At 42.2% G+C, this 26,373-nt stretch overlaps 2 protein-coding genes across 10 annotated transcripts in view; both read right to left on the bottom strand.

Moving 5' to 3' along the window:
* The window catches only part of FBRSL1 (fibrosin like 1), a 717,476-nt gene that overhangs the window by 458,280 nt on the left and 232,823 nt on the right, over positions 1-26,373 (bottom strand). The window lies entirely within an intron of this gene.
* On the bottom strand, positions 17,420-24,841 carry LOC143940052 (uncharacterized). The gene is made up of 3 exons (XM_077461099.1): positions 24,739-24,841; positions 22,272-23,242; positions 17,420-17,485 (listed from the first exon to the last, which is right to left on the bottom strand). Exons 1-3 carry the CDS (start codon positions 24,839-24,841, stop codon positions 17,420-17,422), a joined length of 1,140 nt encoding a protein of 379 aa, XP_077317225.1.

Consider the following 26,373-nt stretch of genomic DNA (forward strand, 5'->3'; position numbering starts at 1 on the left):
AGTCATGTGACCGGCCTGAATATATCTGAAAAAAATGTATTTACATGCTTCATAAAAAAAAAAAGAAAAAAAAAAAAAACTTGGTGTGTTATGGCCTTGACAATTTTTCAACTTTTCTTTTCTACTAATAGCGCCAGGAGGGGGGCAGCACAGAAACACAGAGCCGACAGGAAGGGAGGGAGAAGAGGAGGAGAGAGCAGAGCTGCGGAAAGAAGTCCAACTAAAACGTAAAACTTTTTTGAGTTACATTTTATAATGAGAACAGTTAACAAAAACATTTGGGAGGGGCTCTGCGTGTATATATGGGCATTTTTTGTATTAAAGTGATCTTTAATATACATGTGTCACTTTAAATAAAGAAGTGGGAGAAGAAAATGTCCTGGTGTAAGTGAGAGTAAACAGTGCCCCACTTTTAGTGGGTGGAAGCATTGATGTAAATGGGAAGAATAATGCCCCATCACTGGTGTCAGCGGCAGGAATTATGCCCTTATTGATGGCGTTAGTGGGGGGCATAGTGCCCCATCATTGGTATAAGAGGAATAATGCCCCGTCATTGGTATAAGTGAGAGGAATGTGGCAAAAGTAGGAGGAATAGTGTCCCGAGGGCAGGATGAAGGCAAGCAAAGGGCAACATCCGGCCCCCGGGCCGCAGTTTGAAGAACGCAAGTCATAGGGTCCTTTCACACGGGGCGGATCATCCGTTTTCTCAGCGGGGATCACTCCGTCGATCCCCGCTGAGCAGGGAGATGACGGGTCCGTCTCTGCACAGGGACAGACCTGTCACAGCGCCGCTTTCCTCTATGGGAGATCGGACGACGATGGACCGCAGTGCCCGTCGTCACCCGATCCGATGACGGATGGAAAAATAGCTTTTTCCTCCGTTACACTTTTTCGGATCGGAGCGGGTCGGATGTCAGCGGACATGTCACCGCTGACATCCGATGCTCCATAGAGCTCTATGGAGCACCCCTTCAGGTCCGCCTGAAAAACCGACAGGCGGACCTGAACGGAACGTCAATGTGAAAGGGGCCTAAGGTATGGGAAATTTATACACAGGAAAAAGGCATTCTACAAATTTGTCTTTTAAGTTATATTATTTCAAGCACCTAGAGCCAATTTTACCATTTTAGATGGCAAAAATGAGAGACTATTACAACTGATTGGTGGTAAATTTGCCAAGTCCAATTAATGGTGCAATGTGCGTTAATAGTTACAGGTGTCAAGACTATACAGTTTTATTTATTTTTTAAGAGAAAAACGTGCCTCACAGCTTGCTTGTTCACCCTTCAGTGAACCATCTGACACAATGATGTTATCTCCCTGAAGTGAGGGGACTGACAGACAGCTTAGCAGTAGGTAATTAAGCAAGCTAAAAAGGGCTAAAAAGTGCTTGCAAATGAATGCAATACATATTTTATGAGGCATACAGATAAACACACACATATATTTACACACACACGCAGTTTTGGAAAGAAGTTCGTCAACCCTTGGGAATTTTCTGGATTTCTGCTTGAATAGCTTCTAAAATGTGATCTGATCTTCATGTCATAACAATAAAGACAATCTTCTGAACAGCAGAAAAAACACCATATTTTCAATAAACATATGATTTTGGTCATTGATGAAAAGAGAAGGCAATCCTCCAGGGTAAGGATAGCTTGAGAAGAGGGTTGTTTGAGTCAGATATTCCAATCAATTCCGATTGGAGGTTGACCCATTTAAAAACGGAGTATTGTTTTGTTACCCGTTTCTTAAAGTGGCCCATTATTTACAGGAGGAAATAAAGCTAAAGCCGGCCTGTTAAAAACATATGTCATGTATAATTACACTTCCAGCTATAAAAGCAACTAAGACAATGATACAAATAACTTGAGTAGAACTGCAGACAGCAAAAAAAGAATACAGGCAGTCCCCGGGTTATGAACACAATAGGGACTATAGGTTTTTTCGTAAGTTGAAGTTGTTCGTAAGTCGGAACACTGCATTTGTAAGAGATCTGAGGAAAATGTGGGATGCATTGAAACGCGTCACCTGACATGTCCATACAACACTTACGCCTCACATGGGTGATTTACAAGGTGGTTTGTCCTTCTGCTTCCGGTTTCCGTCCTCTCCCGGCGTGCGTTCCACGCCTGTTGTGCTTCCTGGTTCCCAGAGGATGAACGGCTGACCCTTCGGCAGATCCATCGAGCCTCACACCCAGGACCCCCTGCACTTACTGCATTAGACAGCGCCCACCACCTGCAGGCTATACAGGACATCTTGGTGTGTACTTCCATTTGGGCCATCTCCTCCGGACTTTGCTGGGATGCCTCCAGTGTTTCTACAGTGGATTCCATCTGTGAACATGGACCTTTACATATACCTTACATGCCTGATTCTCACTTCATATTTGTGAGTAGCCACTTGGCCACCTTTTATTTTAGCATCATTAAATTGTTTTTATATACTGCACTTAGATTGGTGCACCTTGTCTCTTTAATTGCATTTGTAAGTATAACTTCCGGTCGGAACACTGCGTTTGTAAGTGTAACTGCCGCCTGTGCATGGATGTGGGGTGTTCCGGGCGCCTGTTATGTTATCTGGGGCATAGTACAGCAGTGTGTTCGGAAGTGCTCGAAAGGTACCCAGGACCTGTCTGGAGCATAAGTGGCCAGCATTTGAGGCCATTCATAAGTAGGAGTTGTTCATAACTCGGGGACTGCCTGTAGATAAGCCTGGGACCCGATCTCAATCCCATTGAAATGCCGTGGTCTGATATGAAGCTGCCCACACCAAAAACATTCATGAACGGAGATTTGTACAGGGCATGACAACACAATGTAGGCTTTGCATTCCAATGCACATGTTGTCAGCCAACTCTATTTGTGATGAATTACAGGAAGTTATCCGCTCTCACGATTTCTGGCTTAAACCAACAGGTATTTTTTTGCATTAACAAATATAACAAAACACATTCAAATGTATATTTATCAGATCAAAAGAGAGCAAACAAGAGATGTTAATTGTTGTAAGGGGTTTACATACATTTTAATGATTGTGAATAGCCAGCAGTAGTGCAATAAATCAATACACATTCATGAAGCTTTGTCCTCATTTAGAAAGACACATGTGAGTAAAGTGCTCACAGTATGGACTCCATGAGATACAGAGGATTCAGCTATATGTGCTTGCTTTGTCCTAAAGCCTAATTACAAGCAGCTCATCCAATAGAAAGACATATTAGTGTTACTCTCATGGTGCGTGACCCCCTGCTCCAAACAGCTGCACCAAAGAGAAGGCACAGCTGCTAGTACCTATACTTGGAGTAGCTGAATGGTACACCTTCATAACAAGTCAGGACATGAATACCAGAAACAAATGTATTTTCAAAATGTGCTGCAACGAAATAGGGGGGGGGGGGGGGGGGTATTTACTAAAGGAAAAAACACTGCGCATTTTGCAAGTGCACTCATTGTTGCCTTAGTTTAGTGAATGTGGTGAAGCTCTGCTGATTTCCATCATCCAATCACGTGCAAGCAAAAATTCTGTTTTTTTATTTTACTTGCAACCTACTGTGTAAAGCTTTACCACATCCACTAAGCTCTGGGGATTATGAGTGCAACTGCACTTGCAAAGAGCACAGTATTTGTCTTTAGTAAAGCAACCCCTACCATACAAAAGCTCACAGCTGCAAATATTTTCAGTATCATAATGACAGAATATTTTGGTCTACCCTAGACTATGCTAATTCAAAGTACAGAAGAATCCATTACAAAAAATGGCAACCACAGCAACCTATAACTAGCCTTTGTAGTAAAGATCCACATGGAAGAGCAGCATCCTTTCATGTGCACCTTACTGCAAAGGCTAGTTATAGGTTGAGGTGGTTGCCATTTTTTTGAACAGTTGGTTGAATTGGGTGCAGGGACGCACCGGATGCCTTCGCTGCCATTGTGCTCTTGCTGGGCATCACCTTCGTCTCTTTGCCTTTAAAGCAGAGTTCCAGCCTGGGGGGGAAAAAAAATATATAAAAGTCAGCAGATACAAATACTGTAACTGCTGACTTTTAATATAAGGACACTACCGGGAAGCCTGTGATGTTGGAACCTCAAGTCGATCCGTCCACCGGCTTCGGTGCAGACGCTGGCAATGCAAGTAAGGGAAACCGGCAGTAAAGCATTCAAACTTCATGGCCAGGGGGGAGATAAAATCGCAGAAGTCACGTACCTTGCCATGGAATGGAAGTAATAAAGAAAACATGGCAAAAAGGCAAGAAAAGAAGAAAAACATATCCAAAAATGAGGGGGAGGATGGGGTGTTTTGTTTGAGACCGAGTTTAATTTTTGCCTGGAACTCAGCTTTAAGAAGAAGTGGGCTCCCCCCAGGTTCACCTGACCTTAATCTATCCCCTGCTATATGTGCTACAATTTAGGAGGATTTGTACAATTATAGAGTTAAGACTGCAGTTTAGAGAGGTCCCTTGACGTAGGCACTGCAGCTTACGCATATATTTACTAATGTGTGCAAACAAAACAGTCTGTTTTTAACGTAAATTAGGTCAATTTGGTTGTTTTGCATGCTGGCTGGTAAGTGTGCTGGGAAATCTTTTGCTGGTTTGCGATATCCAAAACTGAAACTTGTATGTTCAGACCTATGTAAGGGCACTATGGGAGACTTTTTATTTAATGGCTTCTAGGATTTCTTGTACAAAGAGATCCCTTTTAAAGAGATTGCATTCCGCCTTCAGTCACTCACTTGCATGGTATTTTTATGGACAATTGTCTGCTACGTTTATGACACTAACTGTGGGAGACAGCAAAAACATATCTGTTTTGTACAGAGGGTGGAACTCCAGCTTGCCCACATTGTGGGAATCAATAGCAACAAATTGAGCCAGTCAATTTACTGGCAAGGTGCGAGCATCAGGTCCTGATGGCCTTTTTTGTATCACAGATTGTGTCCTTGTTTTTTATATCCCATGCCCTATAATTTCCTTCTTAGATTGCCTGAAGTGTTTATGTGCACACGGAAGATAAACCAATTGAAAATATGAAATTGCAGATAAAAATACACTGTCATTGTGAGATATGAAGGAAGAGGAATAGCAAAATGAAACTGCTCTGGATGTTTCTCAAACGAGATTACAAGTCACCGTTTCGATTTGAGGAGTCATGCAGTGCCCTATGGTCATAGTATGAAATGCTACACGATCTATGATAGTACAAGCAGTAATATGGAATACAGAGAACTGAGAAATGCCTTACCTGTGTAATGAATGAAAAATACACAGTCACTGCTGTATCGCCCAATGACAAACAGACAAGTTTTCTACTGGAAACATGTGGAATAACAGCTGTCACTTTGCCCTAATCTGCAAATGTACCCGAAATGGCTAAGGTTGGTTTTCATCCCCTTGTGATCCAACTGGGTTTCCTCAGTGCCAATTTCATGACTTTCTGCAGCAGAGTTAACCTGGCCATAGATGGATTGAAGTTTTCATGAATGTGTGGCCTTCCTTTTTCCACAGAAGTCAATCATTGGATGAACTTTTATTGAATGAGTTTGTAGGAAAGATTTTCTTGAATAGCTGGCTGCAGCTGCGGATCAGGGTATTCTGACAGCGGAGAGTCTTGCTGTCAAAATACAAATGTTCCAGCAGGAGAGCTTCTTCTATCCTACTTACTTGTATGGATGGAAGAATCCATTATTTATTTTACGTTCAGTCTGCTGGGCGGTTAAAAAAAACAAAAACACAACCGTCATCTATGGCCAGCATTACACATTGCAGCAGAGACTGTGTCTAAAGCAGGCCACAGATTGCAGGGAGTTGCCGCTGCCAAGAGAACAAAACGAGTACTGCTAGTAGCTATAGCCGCTGGCAATAACCGTATGCTATAAATCTGACATGCTAGTTGTACCCAAGCTGATCGATGGATCAACTTGGGTACCAACAGTCTGCCTATAGATGGATCGAATCTCAGATGGTCCCTGCTTAACCAGCTAAGATTCGACCCATCTATGGCTGGCTTAGAGCTGGCACTGTAAACATTTCTCTTATTCAGCTGTCGGAATACCTGAACAGGGACTGCATCTGGTTAGATGACACTCTCAATGAGATTTTACTACCAGTCTCCTTCAAAAAAAAGTAGGTTGAAAACTCATCTTTCGTCATGTCCGGTGGTGCCAACAAGGACCACCAATGAAATGAATTTTAGCAAGAATCATCTGAAATTTCATCTCTGTATTTCCAGCTTTAGAGAAAAAACTGCCAATACCAGTTAAATTCTGTAGCTACTCCTACTCCACTATCTTGGTAAATATACATGAGAATTATAATCAAATTGTAAAGCGTGTGACCAGTCTTATTCACATTGACAGATGAAGACCAAAGATCTATTCTGTAGTGACCACATCCTCAAATCTTGGATGCTTTCAGCAGAAGATTCATGCAGCAGGAAGAGAATCTACAGTACGTAATTATTATTTTCCAATGTGTAGATTTAAAAAAACGCTGCTGTTCCCTGGTATAGTACCCAGTTTCCTCCAGCTGCTCACCATCTATAGCTGTCTGTCTGGCTCTAGACAGTTGATACACTGTGCTCCTTCAACGCAGATGTGCCAAGCAATGCTCACAAAGGGAGCCTGTAGGTTTGGCTCCAGTCCAGATCCCACTGTGTGAGCATAACAAAAGGCTGATCTGGGAGCCCTCAGCCACAGCAGAGTCCCTGGGGTGATTTACTGACCACAGCACTCGCCTCTTGGCAGGAGCAGCTGCTCTTAACCCGTCCTCTGCCCATAGAAAGGATCATGCTGGCATCTCTCCAGTCAATGAAATGGCCTCTGCACAGAAGCTTTCACTGATAAACTGAAGTGACTAAACTAACATTTAAAACTGGGACATAATAATAAAAACTACTTAGAGGAGCTGATCATAGCACCCAGAGAAGAACCAGCTGCCCATTTCTAGTGTAGGTTAAATTAACAGCGTATTCCTGGAGGCTTTTCTATTTATTAGGAACTCAATTCAGTTTACATTAAACAAAACGAAACAGACTTGATGGTAAATTACACCTTAGGCTGGGTTCACATTTTTGCGAATTGGATGTGGGTTTCCCAGCATCCAATTGCATTGTAGAAGATTGTGAGCAGCCCTCTATGGAGCCAGTTTACATATCTCCGCTACGGCTCCGGTGCAAAATTTGCACAGGGGTCCTGTGCGTCTTTTGGTGCGTTTCAGGCCTGAAATCAGCCCAAAATTTCGGACTGAAACGGTGAACGTGGACGCACCAGACCGCTGCTGTGAGCCGCATGTGGAAATAGTGTGAACCCAGCCTTACAGTTTGTAATTAATCTCATCATGTATGATGTAGGGTAAGGCTTGGTTCACATATATGCAAATTAAATGCGTTTTGAACCGCATCCGATTTGCATCACATGTGAACCGAAAAGCTTTCGATAGTCTGTTCACATATGTCTGTGGGGGCCGTGGTCCATTTAAAAAAAATAAATAAAAATAAAAAAGTCCTGTGCACTTTTCAGTCCAATTCAAGAGCAATTTCAAGTAAATATTTGGACCTAAATCACACCTAAACCGGTGAACAAAACTGTACCCGACTCCTTTTATAAAACCACGGCCAGACATTGGTGAACTGAGCCTCAAAGAAAATAGAAGATACATTTACAGGGCTATTCAATAGTCATCCAGCAACTAATCTGATCATGGAATTTATTCTCAAACAATGCTATATATATTTGGTTAGTTACTAAGGCTGGCCATAGTAAATTTCTTCCCGGAAACCACGGGCAGACAGCGTTGATAGGGTAATCTCTCCTGCTGAACCATTAGTGTTCTCCTTGTGAAGGAAGTCGTCCCGGTCAGGAGAACACAGTGATTACTGCTAGCAATAATTGAATGTGAAATCCAGCAGGCTAGTTGTACCCAATTTTTCATGTGTTTTTCATGTTGGTCATTAACAAAAAGCTTGTTAACAGGGGCTGAACATGCATGCAAAACACTTGGCAAACACATCACAAATGCATTTCTATTGACTTCTAATCAACCTCAAAATGAATGAAAGCTGACAAAAAATGGGAGCTACCTAGGGGCCATGTTCCAAAGAGGAACAGGATTCATTCTATATTTTGTATGTAACATTAATATGAGGCTGAGCATAGACACAAATGGGTTTAACTGGATTCAACCGGGAAAATGTGTGGATTCTGAGTGAAAGTTGTGTGAAAACCTTTATAAATAGAAAATAGACCCTTTAGTATTTCAGTCTATCAAATCCTGGAAATGAACTGCTCTTTAGTGGCAAGGAAGATGAAAAGCAAACACCTCTTCCTAAGCCAACCGTTTCCTCTAATTTCCTGCCTTGGGGATCAGATATTTTTCCATGCTTGTTATCTTAGTCCCCACACCATCTGGTGAGTTCTCCTGCCTCTGGAGCCTACGAGAGAGGACCTAGACATGTCACTTCCACCAATAGATGTCCACATCGTGAAGGCCCACGAACACCCGAAGGACCCCAGAAAGTTGCAAGAAAGAAGATCGACACTTGCCTACGACTCAGTAAAATAGGCTTTTGTATACTTTTTTTTCCCCATACTAGTGGCGGCTTAGAAGAGGGTGGGATGCCAATATATACTGGAGTTGGCCTTTAAACTAATTATTGCCTGTTTTTAGTTACTTCAAGAGCTTGTCTATAACAAAACGTCTTTCCATCCTATCAGATTGGAATTCTTCTCTGAATACACACATGAGGCTATCTCCACATTTTAATCTTCATATTTGCAGCTGCTACACTATAAATCCTGGCCTTTATTGAACAATACTGTACAGAAAAACTATATTTTGTGGAAGCCCCAAGCCAATATTTCAGCTCTCAGCAATCTAAGGGGAGAGGCACAGGGGTTGTTTCCAGGCAGTGATTTTTTATCTGATCAGCTTGATTTACGACACAGATTATCTGATGAGCTGTTAATCATCTGCGCCTAAACTGCTCAGGTTTTCCGGAGTGCTTTTTCAGCTTTGTGTGACATAAGAGGGAGACAACTGCTTTTAATTTGACAGCTGTTGTCAGAAGCTGATGTTCTTCTAGAATACAAGAAATAGTGCTAAGAGAATTTTTGCACCTGCTGGGTTGTAGATTACATGAAGTAAATCTCAGTGCAATCCTCGAATAATTCAAAGTGAATAATAATAAAAAAAAAAATAACACATTACTGTAGTGTTAGTTGCTTGCTCAGACACTGTGAAGGTGATTCCACAACACCTCCTCATAATATCATAGGCCAATAAATAGTGCTGCGCAACTATAAAAATAAATACAATCCTTTAAATTTAGTCCATGAACTACGGTACACTTAAATCACCATGGTGTAATTTGCAAAATCATATCTACAATCTTCCTAAAGTGCCATGCGTGCCTCCACCCATTAGGTAGAAAACATGCTCACCTCAATGATTAACCTCATATAAAAAAAAAGGACAAATAACACTGAGAAACATTCCAGGGAAATTGGCCTGTGCCAGTGTTGTAACCCCCCTCAAGACATGGGTAACCATAAAACAGAAAAGCAGACCCATAGTTTTTTTTTCCACTTACATTTATTTTATGCCTAAGGCCTCTTTCACACGGGGCGGATCAGTAATGATCCGCCCCGTGATGATCAGCTCGCTCAGCAGGGATCGCTCCGTTGTCCCCGCTGAGCCGGCGGCGGACAGGGCGGTCTCCGCACACTGTGCAGGGACCGCCCTGTCAGCTCTCCGCTCTCCTCTATGGGGATCGGACGAGCACGGACCGTCTGTCCGTGTTCATCCAATCCGCTCTGCAGACGGATAGAAAAATAGGATTTTCCTCCGTCTGCAGAATCGGACAGTAGCGGAGGCGGACGATATCGGGTGTCTGCGGATGCTCATCCGCAGACACACGCTATCCCATAGGGATGAATGTATGCCCGTATTTCATCCGCAAACGGATGGATGAAATACGGACATACCATCCGCATGTGTGAAAGGGGCCTAAAACATTAAAAACTTACAAGGAATAAAAAACACCAAAGCCTTCTTGTTTGTTTGGTAATCTCAGCTCACCACATCACAATCTAAAATAGCTGGGGGTTGATATCACGCCACCGGCTCCTCCCCTCTATACGCATTACGTCCTGTGATCAGACTTCATCAGTAGATCCATCTAGGACTCTTTTTTTTGTTTGGATAGTGTGGGGAAGGATTAGAGCAGGGGTATTGTAGTTTCCCCACAGCTGGAGCACCAAGGTTGCCTACCCCTGGAGAAGGGTAGCCATCTGGTTTTTGCTTTCATCTTGGACTTTGTTAAAGAGATTTAAAGAGAATGCAGCCTAATCAATGTCCATCTGCAGCCTCAACTCAGATTACTGCTGCCTCTGAGGGGACAGGGACAAGTACCGTCAGATTACATACAGAGAGAATCTCCTGTTAATCGGTGGCCTCTTTAATACAAAGTTCCGCCTCCTGGACCGGCTTCTATGATAGACAGAACACCGGTCCAATGCTGGCCCAGGAGTCGGGACTTCCTATTATAAAGGCCGCTGAGTAAACCTGAGATTCTTGCTGTATGTAATCTGATGACGCTCGCTCTGCCCCCCTCCCGGTTGCCTCCTAGGCAGCCCAAATTGCAGTATCGGTGTATACCACACACAGTTTGCAAAAGTGTGTGTTATATGCCAATAAATACAGTAAAGCCCCAATATCCATTTCTATCCACATATTATACTTTATTTTTACCTTTTGTTATACCAATTTATTTCACTGCCTTGCTTTTTCTTCAGATGAGAAAATTCATGCAAATAGGTCCAAATCTAATGTCGTAGAACGAGCGCCGCACTTTTACTTATGTACAGTAATTACATCCAACATGTTTCCAGCCAGGTGACCCTACAGAATGGACTTGAAAAAGCAATATCAGTGAAGAACAGTATAGTACCATACGAGACGAACACACAATACGCAGGGTCAGCAGAGCGTAAAACAGTCCTTGTGCAAAGCGCTTTTCTTTGTTAAGTAACCATGTTTCGCCCTCGGGGACAGACTGAACAGTACAGGTTACATAATGTTGTGGCACAGCGAGCAGTGTTCGCCGCACAGCAAGATATAGCTGCTTGTGTTCTCTACCACAGACCCCTCATTTTACAACTTGTATTGCAAGTGACAAGCCAGCTAAAGGTTAAGGCCTCTCTTTGCCTCACAGTTGCTGTTACATTTCACCAAATTTTATGCTTATAATTAACACACACAAAAATGTGACTGAGGAGAGAAAACAATATTGTGGAGCGTACATTTACATTCAGCAAAGACGTTTGTACACGCAGGCTGCTAACCATCATGTGAAAGGAATTAGTGCTTGGGTCAAACGCCAATTAATCTTACAATCCTCCATCACCCGGTTTATTCACGCAATTGGTGTAGAAATATCGGAGCTCATAGCAGACCGACAACCAAAAAAAAAAAAAAAAAATCGAACGTTCATCTGCTTGTATCTTGCCTTTCCTCCCTTATCATTATGATAACATTGTTTAGGTAAAACCTTTCCATTTTTATTTCTTTTTTTACATTCCTGCTGCGACTGATCGGCTAGGTGCAGCTGCCGGCCCCGTTTACTATAATGACAGGTCTCTGGCAGCTGCAGGAATTTGCGTCTGTCTGTACAGCCAGCAATTACCTGTGGCGATTGCTGCTGGATGCACACCAATTGCATCCATCAACGATCACCATAGGTAAACACTGGCTATGCAGAGAGTGGCAAATACCTGTGGAAGCCAGAGACCTGTATACTTGTCTGCTCTGTGCAATGGTAGTGCACAGAGAATCCCCATACCTCTTCTTCTGGGGTCTCCCGTCAACGCTTCAGTCACCTCCTCTGCTTCCTATGGGAGGGCACCTGCAAACTCAATGCTGAGCCCGGCTATTGACACACACACACACACACACACACAGTGGTTCAGCTCCATTCCCTACTCTCAGCTCATAAGATTTGATTGACATCTGCAAGAGCCAATGGCTTCTGCTGCTGCATCTGATCATAGAGTAGAGAGCCCCTGCAGATGGACACAGTGCTGGATCGAGATAGGACTCAGGGGTGATACAAATACGTGAGACTTTTTTTTACCTTAATGCAGAGAATTCTATACATTCAGGTAAAAAAAAAAACTTCTGTGTTACAGGATTCCCTCAGTTCCCCCCTATACTTATTGGAGCCTGATCTCAATTAAGCGCTGTGCACAAGAGCGGTGGCTCTCCCAACTCTGTCCTTCCACATTGGACAGATTTATAGCAGCGGAAACCATTGGTTTTCGCTCTGGTCAATCAAACTCTGACAAGGGAGAGGGGGCAGGGTTCAGCTGCCTGGTCTATGTCAATAAACACAAACAGAGCAGCTCCGGAGCGAGCCTGAGCGAGTACCCCCATAGAAAGCTGCATGGGGGCACAGCCTGGAGTTCTAGCCAGGGACCCAAGAAGAGAAGGATCAAGGCTGCTCTGTGCAAAACTATTGCACAGCATAGGTAAGTATTACATGTTTATATTAATAAAAAAGTATTTGAAGGTTTAACCTCTTTAGCACTATGCTATAGCAAAAAAACAAAAAAAAGCACAGCACGATACTATAGTTCTGGGAGGGCATCCAGAGACATCCTCCCAGAACTCTGGCCCCTGCAGAGTGCATCAGGTACACTCTATGACGGCTGTGTATTCTTAGGACACAGCCGATTACAGATCAGGATAAAGAGTCAATCACAGCAGCCCTTTACCATGTGAGCAGCCGTGTACAATCCCAGCTGATCACATGTAAACAGACTTGCCAGTTATCGGCAGCCCTTTTCTCATGCGCTGTGTGTGTGTGGCCTATCAGTTTTTATCAGTACCACCTCATCACTGCAGCCTCATCAGTGCCCATCAGCAAAGAAGAAAAATTACTTATTTGCAAAGTTTTATAAAGAGAAATGAAGAAAAGGTTTTTTTTCCCCAAAATTGTACGTGTTTTTTTTTTTTAGGAAAAAAATAAAAACCCCAGTGGTGATGGGATACCACCATCTCAAAAAACGTCATTTGGTACAGTGTTGCATGACCGCGCAATTGTCATTAAAAGTGCGACAGCACTAAAAGCTGAAAAGTGGCCTAGGCAGGAAGGGGGTGAAAGTGCCATGTATTGAAGTGGTGAATATCACTATAAAGGTTAGAAACGTTGAGCCTTTAGAACCCATTTAGCACTATTAAAATAAAAATATATTAAAATTGCATAATTCTCCTCTGTTCTTTTATGACCTTTTGAAAGCACAATAACTGGAAAAAAGGTAATCATAAAAAAGTTGCATAATAAACCTTCTGCACAAAGGAACCCAGATGCATAGATGCATGTTGTACAAAAGACTGAGTACAGAAGACATTTTCCCAGCTGAATATAGTACCAGAAACCTTGTCCAGCCAAAAAATGCTACTTACAGCTGAGTAATTTGCAGAAATCAAAGTTGGCTGTGAGCTGTGACACGCTTTCTTAATCCTTTCCAAACAATGGGCGGCTGCCACAGTCAACAGCCATCAGAAGCAGATCAAAGGTTACACATTCATCTAGGGGACAGCGGGCTTGGCACAGCTACTGTAACCAGCATATGTTCTACTTGAATGACCCTTTGTATTTAGCAGAGGTGAAAATCCAAGCTCGGCTGCAGGTCACTCTTAATGGGATCTTTGCAATTTTCGGCATTATAATGAACACGTACTCGCTTTACTAACACACGATCGATGCTCAGATGCCAATGAGTTAGTAATAAAGATAAGATCTGCCTTTGTTCGAGTGCATCATTTCTGTATAAGGGCCAGTTCACACCAGATGCATTTTGTGCAGAAAAATAAAAAATAAAAAAATCGCACGGAACTGCATGCGCAATGTTCTCCATGTATTCCAATGGCTCTAGTTCACACCAGTTTGCGGTCAGTTTCTGCACCGGAAACTGACTGCATACATGGAAAACCCTGTGCATGGATTTTTAGTGCAGAAAAAAAAAAGCACACGGGACTGCATCTGTTGTGAACTGGCCCGCAAAAAATTACTATAGCAAGAATACTAATAAAATGCAAGGCGACTTCCAAGACTATAAACCTCTAAATCGTGAAATCTTTTTAAACCCTTAAAACTACAGCATAATTAAGACGTTTGTGTTGGGGCAATTCAGCCTAATGATTAGAATGCTTTCTATTCTATGGAGTTGTCTGCTGACCCCTGTGTGGGTGACATTTAGGATGTGTCTTTTCTGTTGGAGGGCACCCCGGATCGGAGACACAAGGGCCGCTCATTCACACTCTGCATACTGGCTGACCCGCTGCTCACATGGGAGTTCCAAGCACAAAGAGGCCTCTCCATGTCAAGTGTGCTGGCGGTGGCGGCAGGCTCGGTGCACTGCATATGAATGCATTGACTGTTAACCATCGAGTGTCAACAGCGAGAGAAAACAAGGCAAGGCCCTGCCATCGGGCATACAGCTCTGAACAGAAAGGCACAAGGTCAGCGCCATTCTACCCAATATATTACCATCACTCTGACTTTTAGCATGATTAAGCATTGGGCAGTTGTTAAGCCTTGGTGGGAATCAATGTGACAAAACATAATCACACACTAATTACTTTCAATTAGTAAGTGCTTTGCCATTACAAATAATGTACATATTAGCTTTTTCTATGTACTTGCTGTGCAGCTTATAAAATAAAAACACTTTGACAATATAAAATATTAGACACGGGCTTAGAAATGTACACTAGTAATGCTTAGGCCACATTTGCACAAGCATGCTTGCCTAGGGCCACATTCACACCTGTAATTGGGCTCCATTCACACCGGTCACTGAACACAAAGTCACAAGACAAATCACAGCCCATGTATTTCAATGGAAGATGTTCAAATCTATGCAACAAAGTCACAGCAACTTTAAAAAGGTTCCTGCCCTACTTTGATGCGACTTGAGTGCCACAGATTGCAATGTAAACTCTCTAAAGTCACATCTTAATGTTATCAATGTGACAATTGTGCAACAGTCAAAGGAAAAGTCGCATCCAAGTCGCTCCCATCCAACGTTGCATCAAAGTCGCAATGGAGCCTCACAGCTGGTTGTGAATTCCTGCGGCAAAAGCAAATGTATTCTTGCAGTGGGAGTCACGGGTGTGAACAACTGCAGCTGCTCTGCCTGTACAAAGCAATGACAGGCTGAGAATAGTCATGGCTGTCGCTATGTATCCGTACGTCCAATGATTACATGGCGTTAAGGCACAGATTGAGCACAGGACCAAACATTTTGTCCTAGTGGAAGGTAATCGCAGATGTGCATGTGGTCAAAGGCCTGTTTTACATGAGCTTCAGCTTGTATAAGTCTGAGTTCACACTGCCGGCTTACAGCAGGGGTCCGATGTCACCGTTTCAGGTCTGATTTGGGTCCAGATTTTTCCAGGTTCAATTCGGACCTGAAATGCACCAGACGACGCACAGGACTACTGTGCAATAGCCGCTCCAGAGATGTGTGAACCGACTCCATTGAGAGCTGCTCCCAGTTTCCGGACATGTGAATTGGATGCTGATAAACCAAAATCCAATTCTCAATAGTGTGAACCCAGCCTGAGAGCAATGTGAAGAGCCAGTTTTTATGAAATTTTCAGCCAGATTTTGCAAAGCTTTTGGCAAGCTTTGAGTGGCTTTCTTTAAGCCTTTAAAGTGCCCTTCAGCTTTTTGTTTGGAAATGTTATGCACAAGTCCTAATAGCAGTACTGATTATCACTTTACACAAGCTGCTGGCAGGCTTTCGACAAGATTCAAGTAGTGTTGAAGCCTGCCAGCAGCTTGTTTAAAGTGGCAATCAGCCCTCCTATTAGGATCTGTGTATAACATTTCCAAACAGCATCTGAAGGCTGCTTTAAAAGCTTCAGCAAAGCTTGCAAAAAGCTCTGCAAATGCTTTGTAAAAGATGTCTGTTTACACTGCTCTTATACAAGCTGAAACCCGTGTGAATCAGGCCTTAGACAAGCATGCTTGTTATACAAAAAAAAAAAAAAAACACAAGATTGCTTAGAGAAAATCTACACATACGCATCCAAGTACACCATCTGAAAGTCATTGGTCAGAGGTATCTGACCTGATCTTTGGGTACCAATGAGGTATTGTTCTGACAGCTATTGGGGAGACTGCCCAGAGCAGTCTTTCAACAGAGTTGCACCAAATGCAGCTACACCCATTTGCTAGAGTTCATTGCATTTTAATTGGCCTGCTTAACCTGCAAAATGCAGCACACCCTTTTTTTTTTTTTTTACCACGTCTGCTAATCATTTAGGAATTAATCCAATTTTTACTTCAACAGCTTAATGCATAAAATACATCATGTCCTTTATTTTAATAACACACCAAGCCACAGCACATAGGTGTAAATTAGCCACACAGGAATTATTGGGGATTTCTATGCCAACTGTAGTAGGAGGAGAGGCTGCCCTTCCAAGGCAGGTATCAGCTATGCTATTTAGATGTCCCCAAAACATTATATAGGCATTTAACATTTTAGGAAATATAAAATGGTTCACATTTTACTTTTTTTCACACACACACATTATATATATATATATATATATATATATATATATATATATATATATATATATATATATATATATATATATACATACACACACACACACACACACACACACACACACACACACACACATATATATATATATATATATATATATATATATATATATATATATATATATATATATATATAGCATACATACACACAAAACCCCATGAAGGGGGGTAAATCTTCTGGAGGTCAAGTGGTTAATTTCCTTACAGACCCTTTATGTATAGGGAGGGGGGGCTTCAGGCAAAGAGGAATACTATAGAGTGACAGCTCTGAGTCTCTTAGAACTGCTGTATGTATGTATGTATGTATGTATGTATGTATGTATGTATGTATATATATATATATATATATATATATATATATAGGCCCCCTTCCCTATAGATAAATTAAGGGTCTGTAGGGAAATGAACCACTTGACCTCCAGAAGATTTACCCCCCTTCATGGGGTTTTGTGTATATATATATATATATATATTATATATATACACATATACATATACACACACATACACACACACACACGTTACCTGGCGCACAGGTGCCGTCCTGTAGCAGTAAAATTGCTATGGGGCAGACCCAAAGAGGTTAAAAGTCAGAGCAGAAGAGCTGGGCCAGCACATACAGTATTAATACACTTCCACAAGAGGAGAGGGCTATGACATGCAAAGAGGGAAGGGGCTGTTCTAGGGAATAGACTCTCCTGGAATAGGCACATTGCAGGTACTGCATTAGAGCATGTATGGAATGGAAGAACCCTGCAGCACATATTGCATATACGTTATTTTTCTCTGCTTTTACCAGAACTTTTTAAGTTGGTGACAGGGGATCCCACTGGCTTTAATGTCTGTACAGAAAATTAATATACCATTTAAAAAATAGGCAGAATTGCCACTATGTCAGGCAGCAGAAACCATTATCCACCATCACAGTGCATCGATCACTCTAGGGGAGTGCTAAAAACCAGAAAGAAACTTAGGAATCTCCTAAAGTTTCCTTATAATCTACACAGAAACATGTATATCACTTATGCATGAACAATTATGGAAACAAAAAGTTGTTCATTTAGACTGCAATTAAAAAATAAAGAAATTGCGTAAGGCACTACGTGCGAAGCGCCTCAACAATCATTTTCAGCAACAAAGCCAATGTTGTAACTCCTAATTGATTGTAGATGTTAATCTTGCTAGACTCTTGTTCTAGCTGTGTGATTTATTATCTGAATTAATGACAGATTACTTCAAACGGCATACGCTGCTGCTTCACACAATGGCTCAGAACGTATCGGCCAACTGATTCACAGGGAACAGCGGAACGAGGGGAAATATGTAAACGGTAATCAAGAATGTGAGGGTAAAAGATTTTAATACCTGCAATCATTTTTCATATGTAGCCTGTGGAATTTCACGCTAATTGCTCATTAATTGACCCCATCACTAGACATTTACAAGTTCATAGCCGCTAGCATATTAACTCATTACGGCAGCCTGCAAAAGCCTTTGCTTTACATGTTAAGTACAAACAGAAAAAATTGTGCGCAAGGAGGTAATGCAGCAACCTATATTCTAGACACAAAGGAATTACCAAAATATTTCATCTAAGATGCGCAAAACCATTATATTTCTGTAGTGATCAATACAAAAACGTGTGTAAAAAAAATAACGTTAACTCATATTAAACCATAATAAACAATGTGCATCAAATAAAATGGTGAAATAACAGTCCCATAGCAAATAATTTACTCTTATGCATTACAAAAAAGTAAACTTAAAAGAGAAACAAAGTCCAAATGTGAAATCGTGAAAAAGATGAAAGTCCACGTGTAAGAATCCCAAGCTACCTCACGGACAAGTGTGCCCATTCCCTTACCAAACAGTAATGATCTTCAAATGATAATAAGAGATCAAAAGCGCAGAAATCATCCAATTTTATCCAAAGCCAGCACCTCAAAGCAATAATGGATAGATAGGAGAAGGAACAAAAGACCACAGAATAGAATGCTAGAACCACATGATTTATTAAAAGTAGATATACTCACAAAAGATAATGTAACACAGGCAAAACACAACACACTGGGGATCTACAACAGTGGGTGTACATCATAAGCCACTGGCCTCACCCTACACGCGTTTCGTCTGATGCAACGTCTTCAGGGGATAAAGACTACATGTGTACATTAATATCATTAAAAAGTATCAGGACCTAAGTATGTGCTAAAAACAAATTATTTATTCTACCATAACCCACACTACATTTTGTATGCCTTTAAATAAACCAAATTCACATGATTATTTGCTGATAGACTTGAGACACACAGGTGACTTTTGACAACAAAACTGTGGTTAGAAAGTATTTGCTGAACCTGATTGAATGCTTGGAAGTCTGATATCCCCTGGGACCTGGAACAGATTGCACCGAGTCTTATCATCCTGCAGTTCAGAACTAGAATGGGAGCAATAATGACATCCTGAAAAATAAAGGCTTGTACACATTGGATGAGCCACCAAACAAGAACAAGTGTAGCAGTATCATTACCTTTCAGACACTGCTGGCAATGACTTAAGACATTCCTGTGAGCATAAGAAAGTAATGGGCTCTGTGCACTTAGTTATGCCTGGAAGGTAGGGAGTGTTCATTAATGTTCGTACTATGTCATAAGCCTACGTTTGGCACCAATTTGTATGGGACCTTAAGGAACAAGTACCATTACAAGTTAAAAATCTCTGGCAAATCCCTCAGGAGAACCCAGTACACATAGCACTTGCTCTTGCCAACATCCATGCAGTGGTTCAAAAACCACTAGTAGGCTGTGTGATGGAGCTGCCTTCTTCTAATAAACATACATGGCACCAGCAGATAGAGCACATAGCCCCAACAGCGTTGACTGTTCATGCAGAACAGTAAAGGGTCATTCAGCACTGCGGGGCTGTGCTATGTATCTGCAGGGAAGGTGATGTTTACTATCAACTTAGAAACTCTTACCACACAGCCCCACCAAAGCTGACTGTTCATTCATAAAAGTAAACCATCAGTCAGAGCTGCGGGGCTGGGTGATAGAGCTGCTGTTCGATAGTAAGTAATGTCCACTGTGTCAGCAAATACATCACACAGTCTCACATCGCTGACTGATCATTTATTTTTGTGAATAAACAGTTAGCGTTTATGTAAATGAACAGACTGCCCCGTCCTCCAATGTACTGAATGACAGTCCTCAGAGTGTCCCTGCTGCCAGACATGAGCGCTGTTGATCCTCCCTTATTAAGCATTAATCTCCTTGCTAGCAGTGTCGTCTGAAAGTTTCTGTCTGACCCAAAATCCTCCTGGAGTAAGTTGTAGAAGGTATATGGGCCATATATGGCCCACATGGACCTTTGTTAAATTAAAGCTGAACGCCAGCCTTACATTTTTTGTCCACACTTATTGTCCTACCCTCTGTTAAAACAGGGCTCGACAAAACCCGGTCGCCAGGTCGCATTGGCGACTAGAAATAGCGACCTCGCGCCTGGGGCAGCACAGCTGGGGGTATCCTGTGTCTGTGGACCCCCCCAGCGTGATCGTGTCGGGCCGTTCCGCCGGCGGCCGAAAATTTAGGCCGCGGCTTTGAGGCCTTCTGCGGTCCTATGATTCCTTATGGAATCTGGCGCCCTCTTGTGGTCGCCGTTGGTATGACAAACCAGCAATGTTAATGAAGATTCCTCTGCCTGTATTATATTACCTGCCTCTTCCCTTTATTTAGAACCCCCTAAACATTATATATATTTTTTATTCTAACACCCTAGAGAATAAAATGGTGGTTGTTGCAATACTGTCTGTCACACCGTATTTGTGCAGCGGACTTACAAGCACACTTTTGTTGGGAAAAATAATTTAGTTAATAAAAAAATAAGACAACAGTAAAGTTAGCCCAATTATTTTTTATATTGTGAAAGATAATGTTACGCCGAGTAAATTGATACCCAACATGTCACGCTTCAAAATTGCACCCGCTCATGGAATGGCGACAAACTTTTACCCTTTAAAATCTCCATAGGCGACGTTTAAAAAAATTCTACAGGTTGCACGTTTTGAGTTACAGAGGAGGTCTGGGGTAGAATTATTGCTCTCGCTCTACCGATCACGGCGCTACCTCCTATGTGTGGTTCGAACACCGATTTTTATATGCGGGCAGGACAGGGCGCGTTTAAAAATTATTATTTTTTCTGCTTTATTTTAACTTTTTTTTTTTCCACTGTTCTTTTAAAAAAAATGTTGTGTCACTTTTATTCTTATTACAAGGAATGTAAAAATCCCTTGTAATAGAAAAAGCATGACAGGTCCTCTTAAATATGAGATCTGGGGTCAGAGAGACCTCGGATCTCATATTTACACTAAAATGCAATTGAAAAAAAAAATTGTCATTTGAAAAAAAAAAAAATGTCCCTCTAAGAGCTATGGGCAATGACTTGGAGACGGGGGGGGGGGGGGGGTGGGGGGGCGGCGACGGCGCTGCTATCTTCCCCTCACTCGTCTCCATGTCAGGCCAGGGACAGGTCCGGATCGTCGTCACGGACCTGGCTCCTAACTTTTTAAGCTGGCTCCTAGATTCCAAGCAAATTTGTCAACCCCTGTGTTAAAAAATGATTATGCTCAATTCCCCGCAAACTTGCATCTCGAACAATATTACCCTTTGAAGCTTCAGCAGTTATCTTAAACCCATGCTCATTTCCTGTCTGAACAACTTCAATCATCAAACCCCTCTCCTCCAAATTGTACTGTCCTTGCCCACCGTTCAAAGATATTAGCTTTCTCTGCCTCTAATCATTTTGTTCCAAAGCACTACATGAAAAAACACATCCCTGGCATCCCTTTATGCTCCATACACATGGGGGTCTAGCCCCTGTGCATGCAATCCTAACATTTTAGGTGCTGCATTCAGCCCCGCTGCCTGTCAAAAATGTTGCCAGGCTGAAATATGCAGTGGCTGGACACAGCTGAGCACTGCACCAGGTGGTTTAGGGTCTTTTACACTAATTTATGCATGCATGGAATGCAGGATACTTGTGAAAGGTTTGGGATACAGGGAGGGATAGTGTAAGGCCTTGTACACACGGTCGGAGAATCTGTCAGAATGTGTCCTATCGAACCGTGTCGTCGGAAAATCCAACTGTGTGTGGTATGCATCGGACTGATTCCGTCTGAATATCCGTCGGACCCAATTTTCCAACATGTTGGAAATATTTCCCGACCAACTGGGCCGGTCGGACATACTCCGATCATGTGTAGCGAATTTTGATCGGACCAAGTGCCACGCATGCTCAGATCAAATTCCTACATCAAAGCTATTGGCTACTAGCCTGAATATAGTCCCATCGTAACGAAATTACGTCATCACGTTCTGAAAGATCGGATTTTTCGACAACTTAGTCCGACCGTGTGTATGCAACAGTTTCGGACAAGATCCGACGGAGAAAATCCGAAGGATTTGGTTGTCGAAATCTCCGACCGTGTGTACAGGGGCTTAGGGTTGGGGCAACAGGAAGGGTTAGTGTTAAGGTTGAGAACACAGGGAGTGTTAGTGTTAAGGCTGAGAACACAGGGAGTGTTAGCGTTAAGGTTGAGAACACAGGGAGGGTTAGTGTTAAGGTTGAGAACACAGGGAGGGTTAGTGTTAAGGTTGAGAACACAGGGAGGGTTAGCGTTAAGGTTGAGAACACAGGGAGGGTTAGCGTTAAGGTTAAGAACACAGGGAGGGTTAGCGTTAAGGTTGAGAACACAGGGAGGGTTAGCGTTAAGGTTGAGAACACAGGGAGGGTTAGTGTTAAGGCTGAGAACACAGGGAGTGTTAGCGTTAAGGTTGAGAACACAGGGAGGGTTAGCGTTAAGGTTGAGAACACAGGGAGGGTTAGTGTTAAGGTTGAGAACACAGGGAGGGTTAGCGTTAAGGTTGAGAACACAGGGAGGGTTAGCGTTAAGGTTGAGAACACAGGGAGGGTTAGCGTTAAGGTTGAGAACACAGGGAGGGTTAGCGTTAAGGTTGAGAACACAGGGAGGGTTAGTGTTAAGGTTGAGAACACAGGGAGGGTTAGTGTTAAGGTTGAGAACACAGGGAGGGTTAGTGTTAAGGTTGTGAACACAGTGAGGGTTAGTGTTAAGGTTGAGAACACAGGGAGGGTTAGTGTTAAGGTTGAGAACACAGGGAGGGTTAGTGTTAAGGTTGTGAACACAGTGAGGGTTAGTGTTAAGGTTGAGAACACAGTGAGGGTTAGTGTTAAGGTTGAGAACACATGGAGGGTTAGCGTTAAGGTTGAGAACACAGGGAGGGTTAGCGTTAAGGTTAAGAACACAGGGAGGGTTAGCGTTAAGGTTGAGAACACAGGGAGGGTTAGCGTTAAGGTTGAGAACACAGGGAGGGTTAGCGTTAAGGTTGAGAACACAGGGAGGGTTAGCGTTAAGGTTGAGAACACAGGGAGGGTTAGTGTTAAGGTTGTGAACACAGTGAGGGTTAGTGTTAAGGTTGAGAACACAGGGAGGGTTAGTGTTAAGGTTGAGAACACAGGGAGGGTTAGTGTTAAGGTTGAGAACACAGGGAGGGTTAGTGTTAATGCTGGGAAGCAGACCAGGAAAACTGAACAGAAATAAAATCGTTATATCGAACAGGATGAAAGAATGACATTTTTGAAGGATAGGAAGTTTTTCCACTGTTATTGTTCTCAATAAAAAAGGTCCCCTACATGGACAGCAGAGGTTGGCCACAGGAGACATGGTCATTGGCTAATTTCAGGTCATTGACACCGCATGACAAGAGTGACTAATGTTAGAAAACCCATCCTAGCACTACTGCCTTAAAGCTCAATGATAATGCAAAACAAGTTATTTATTCATATTTTGAGCTATTACTAATGCACTGCTTTATGGAGAAAAGGAGGCATAAAAGAGCAACAGATCATTTCCTACATCCTTTTTTTTCATTGTCTAAGTCTGTCTGCAGCAGTTGCAATTCATTGCTAAGCAACTCTGAATTACTTCACTAAGTGGAATGTAGGGTCACTATTCTGTCACCCACACATTATTCTACACCACACAGACATGTAATGAATGACATTTGCCCCATGGTGTGTGAATGCACTCACCAGGATGTCATCTGGATTCCATCAGCTTAATATAAAGCGCTATACATTCTGCTCATTTCATGTTATAACATTTTTAGTGGATTACAATCTGAGCAGTAGAATATAAGAATAGCTGGGAGCCCAACATATGAGATGTGAAGAAAAGATTACACACAGACTATACTCACCGTGGGATGATTTAATTGTACTCCGATTGTACACTTTCACACCCCATTGCAGTCTGCAGCAGAGCACGCCATTTCTTGCATTGACATGCATTGTGTTGTGCTGTACATATGTAAAAATGAATGGGCTGATATACACCAACACACAAATCAATTTGCGCTGTTTACATTTTAATGTGGTGCAGTGCAGCACAATGGGGTAGATTTACTAAAACTGGAGTGCGCAAAATCTGGTGCAGCTCCACATTGAAACCAATCCACTTACATTTTTTTTTTAAAGCTTAATTAAACAAGCTGACATTAGAAGTGGATTGGCTACCGTGCACAGCTGTACCAGACTTTGTACTCTACGGTTTTAGTAAATCAACCCTAATGCGAGTTATGAAGGTGTGTTGGGGTACCATTCACAATAAACTGGAATTCAACAAGCCTTTGGTAATGAATGGCACTTTAGTGCACCAGCACTTTACTGCAGTGGCCCAGCGTGATTGGACCCCAAGGGTCTGTTCACACCAGGTGTGCCGTACATATTTTACTACATTTTCCAGAAGAGACTATAACAAATACTGTATGTTGTTCTGAACAAATGTTATACTTCAAAAAGGTCCTGCATGCATCATTTGTGGTGTGCTGACCTGCATTGTGATTTTCAAGGCAATGCAAATGGATACTTTCTACACCAGTATTTCTCAACGCCAGTCCTCAAGACACCCCAACAGGTCAGGTTTTCAGGATTTCCCTCAGATGAAATGGCTGTGGTAATTACTTAAGGTAGTGAAACTGATCAAATCACCTGTGCAAATTAACGGAAATCCTGAAAAACTGACCTGTTGGACTGTTTACTACTACTACTACTACTACGTAAAGTAATGAATCTTTGCAGCTATTTCTTGATTTGCAGGTCACGTGCTTGCAAGAGATCATTGACATTGTTAAAGTGAAGCTTTAAATAACTTTTTAGTAGGCAGTCAAAGAATGCCCACTTCCACCACATTACATAGAGACTGCATCATGCAGGATATATATTCATGGGTCCTCAAAAGGAGGCTAACAAAAAACAGCATATTAAAGCCATAGTAGACACCATTTTGTTACTTTTACCTACAAGTAAGCTTCTAATAGAGATTACCTCTAGGTAAAAGGAATATCACCTAAATGTGCACCGTTTAGGAGATGCTCGCATGTCTTGCTGTTGGCGACGTTGCCGGCGGATGCACACTGCGCTCTGAAATGAGGGCACAGTGAATGTGCTATCAATCCAGAGCTCTGTGCCGTGGCTCCCGTGTGCACGCGTGAGAATGACATCATCACGTCTCAGCCATTCAAGCGGCTGGAGTCCACAAACCCAGAAGGGGAACCCTGTCACCGATGACTGTGCGCCGCTGGAGGGACTTGTTTTAAGGTATGTCTTTCATAATAAGCTAATATGTTGTGCAAACTAGCACATTATGCCCTTAGCTTTCTGGGGGACGGGATTTTTTTTTCTGGACTTTACATGGGCCTGTGCGATATACAGTAAACACATTAAAGCGGTAGTAATGGTGTAGTCTTTTATAGGTATTGCTGCTTTTATGAGAAATTTTCAGATATCCAGCTAGCACCAATTGACGTCGGAGCATTTTCACAGATTTTTTATTTAGTTATTTATGTTTTTATTTTTTTAACTGCACATTTTTTCTTTATTTTGTAAGTATCCAAATGCTCCTTTGTTGCTGCATTTCTTCTTTATTTAAAAGGTCTGCTTTATGATTACATATGATTTACAATCACAATGAATTGCTGTGTAGATGTATGCCTTGGTTGGAGATCCTTTTATATCACACACACAGCTCACTGGGGTAGGTTATTTATCCCACAATAAAACACAACAACAATAGCGTGCTTGTAAATTATGCACAGACATTTTGCAATGCCAACCTCTAAATGGCCCCCAATGTCAGTATCTCTTCCACCTTCTGGAAAGCTCCTGCTGTCCGATAGTTAAAGATGATTTTATACTATCCACCCTTGTTAAGCATACGGCTACTCAGAATTCATCATATATTTAAAGCAGGTAAATGGAGAAAACTACAGTTTTTTCAACCTTCTACCCAAGCTAATGAATGAGCCTCACTGGAGGAAGACCTCTGACCTCCCATTGTCTCTTTTCTTGCTACAAACAAAACAATCTGTTTAAACTTTTATCATAACTGACAGGCTATTACAAACTCAACTGATTCATTACAATTTCCTGACCTCTGCTGTGCTCCTTTTGACAGTAAAGCAAGTATCTTGCCTGGCCACACAACCACAACTTTGATGAATATTTTCTGTAAATAACTGTTAAAATAACACCTGTCACATGCTTGTACATGCTGAACAAAGCACTGCGGCTAGATGCAAGCCAGCAACTGAAACTCCCTCAATGGGCTGTCAGAGACACTATGGCCTTTTACTCACAGATGTAATAATTTACTGATGTT

Source organism: Lithobates pipiens, unplaced genomic scaffold, assembly GCF_037356315.1.
Source record: "Lithobates pipiens isolate NorthernLeopardFrog02 unplaced genomic scaffold, aLitPip1_a1.2 Scaffold_3, whole genome shotgun sequence".
Classification (NCBI taxonomy): domain Eukaryota; kingdom Metazoa; phylum Chordata; class Amphibia; order Anura; family Ranidae; genus Lithobates; species Lithobates pipiens.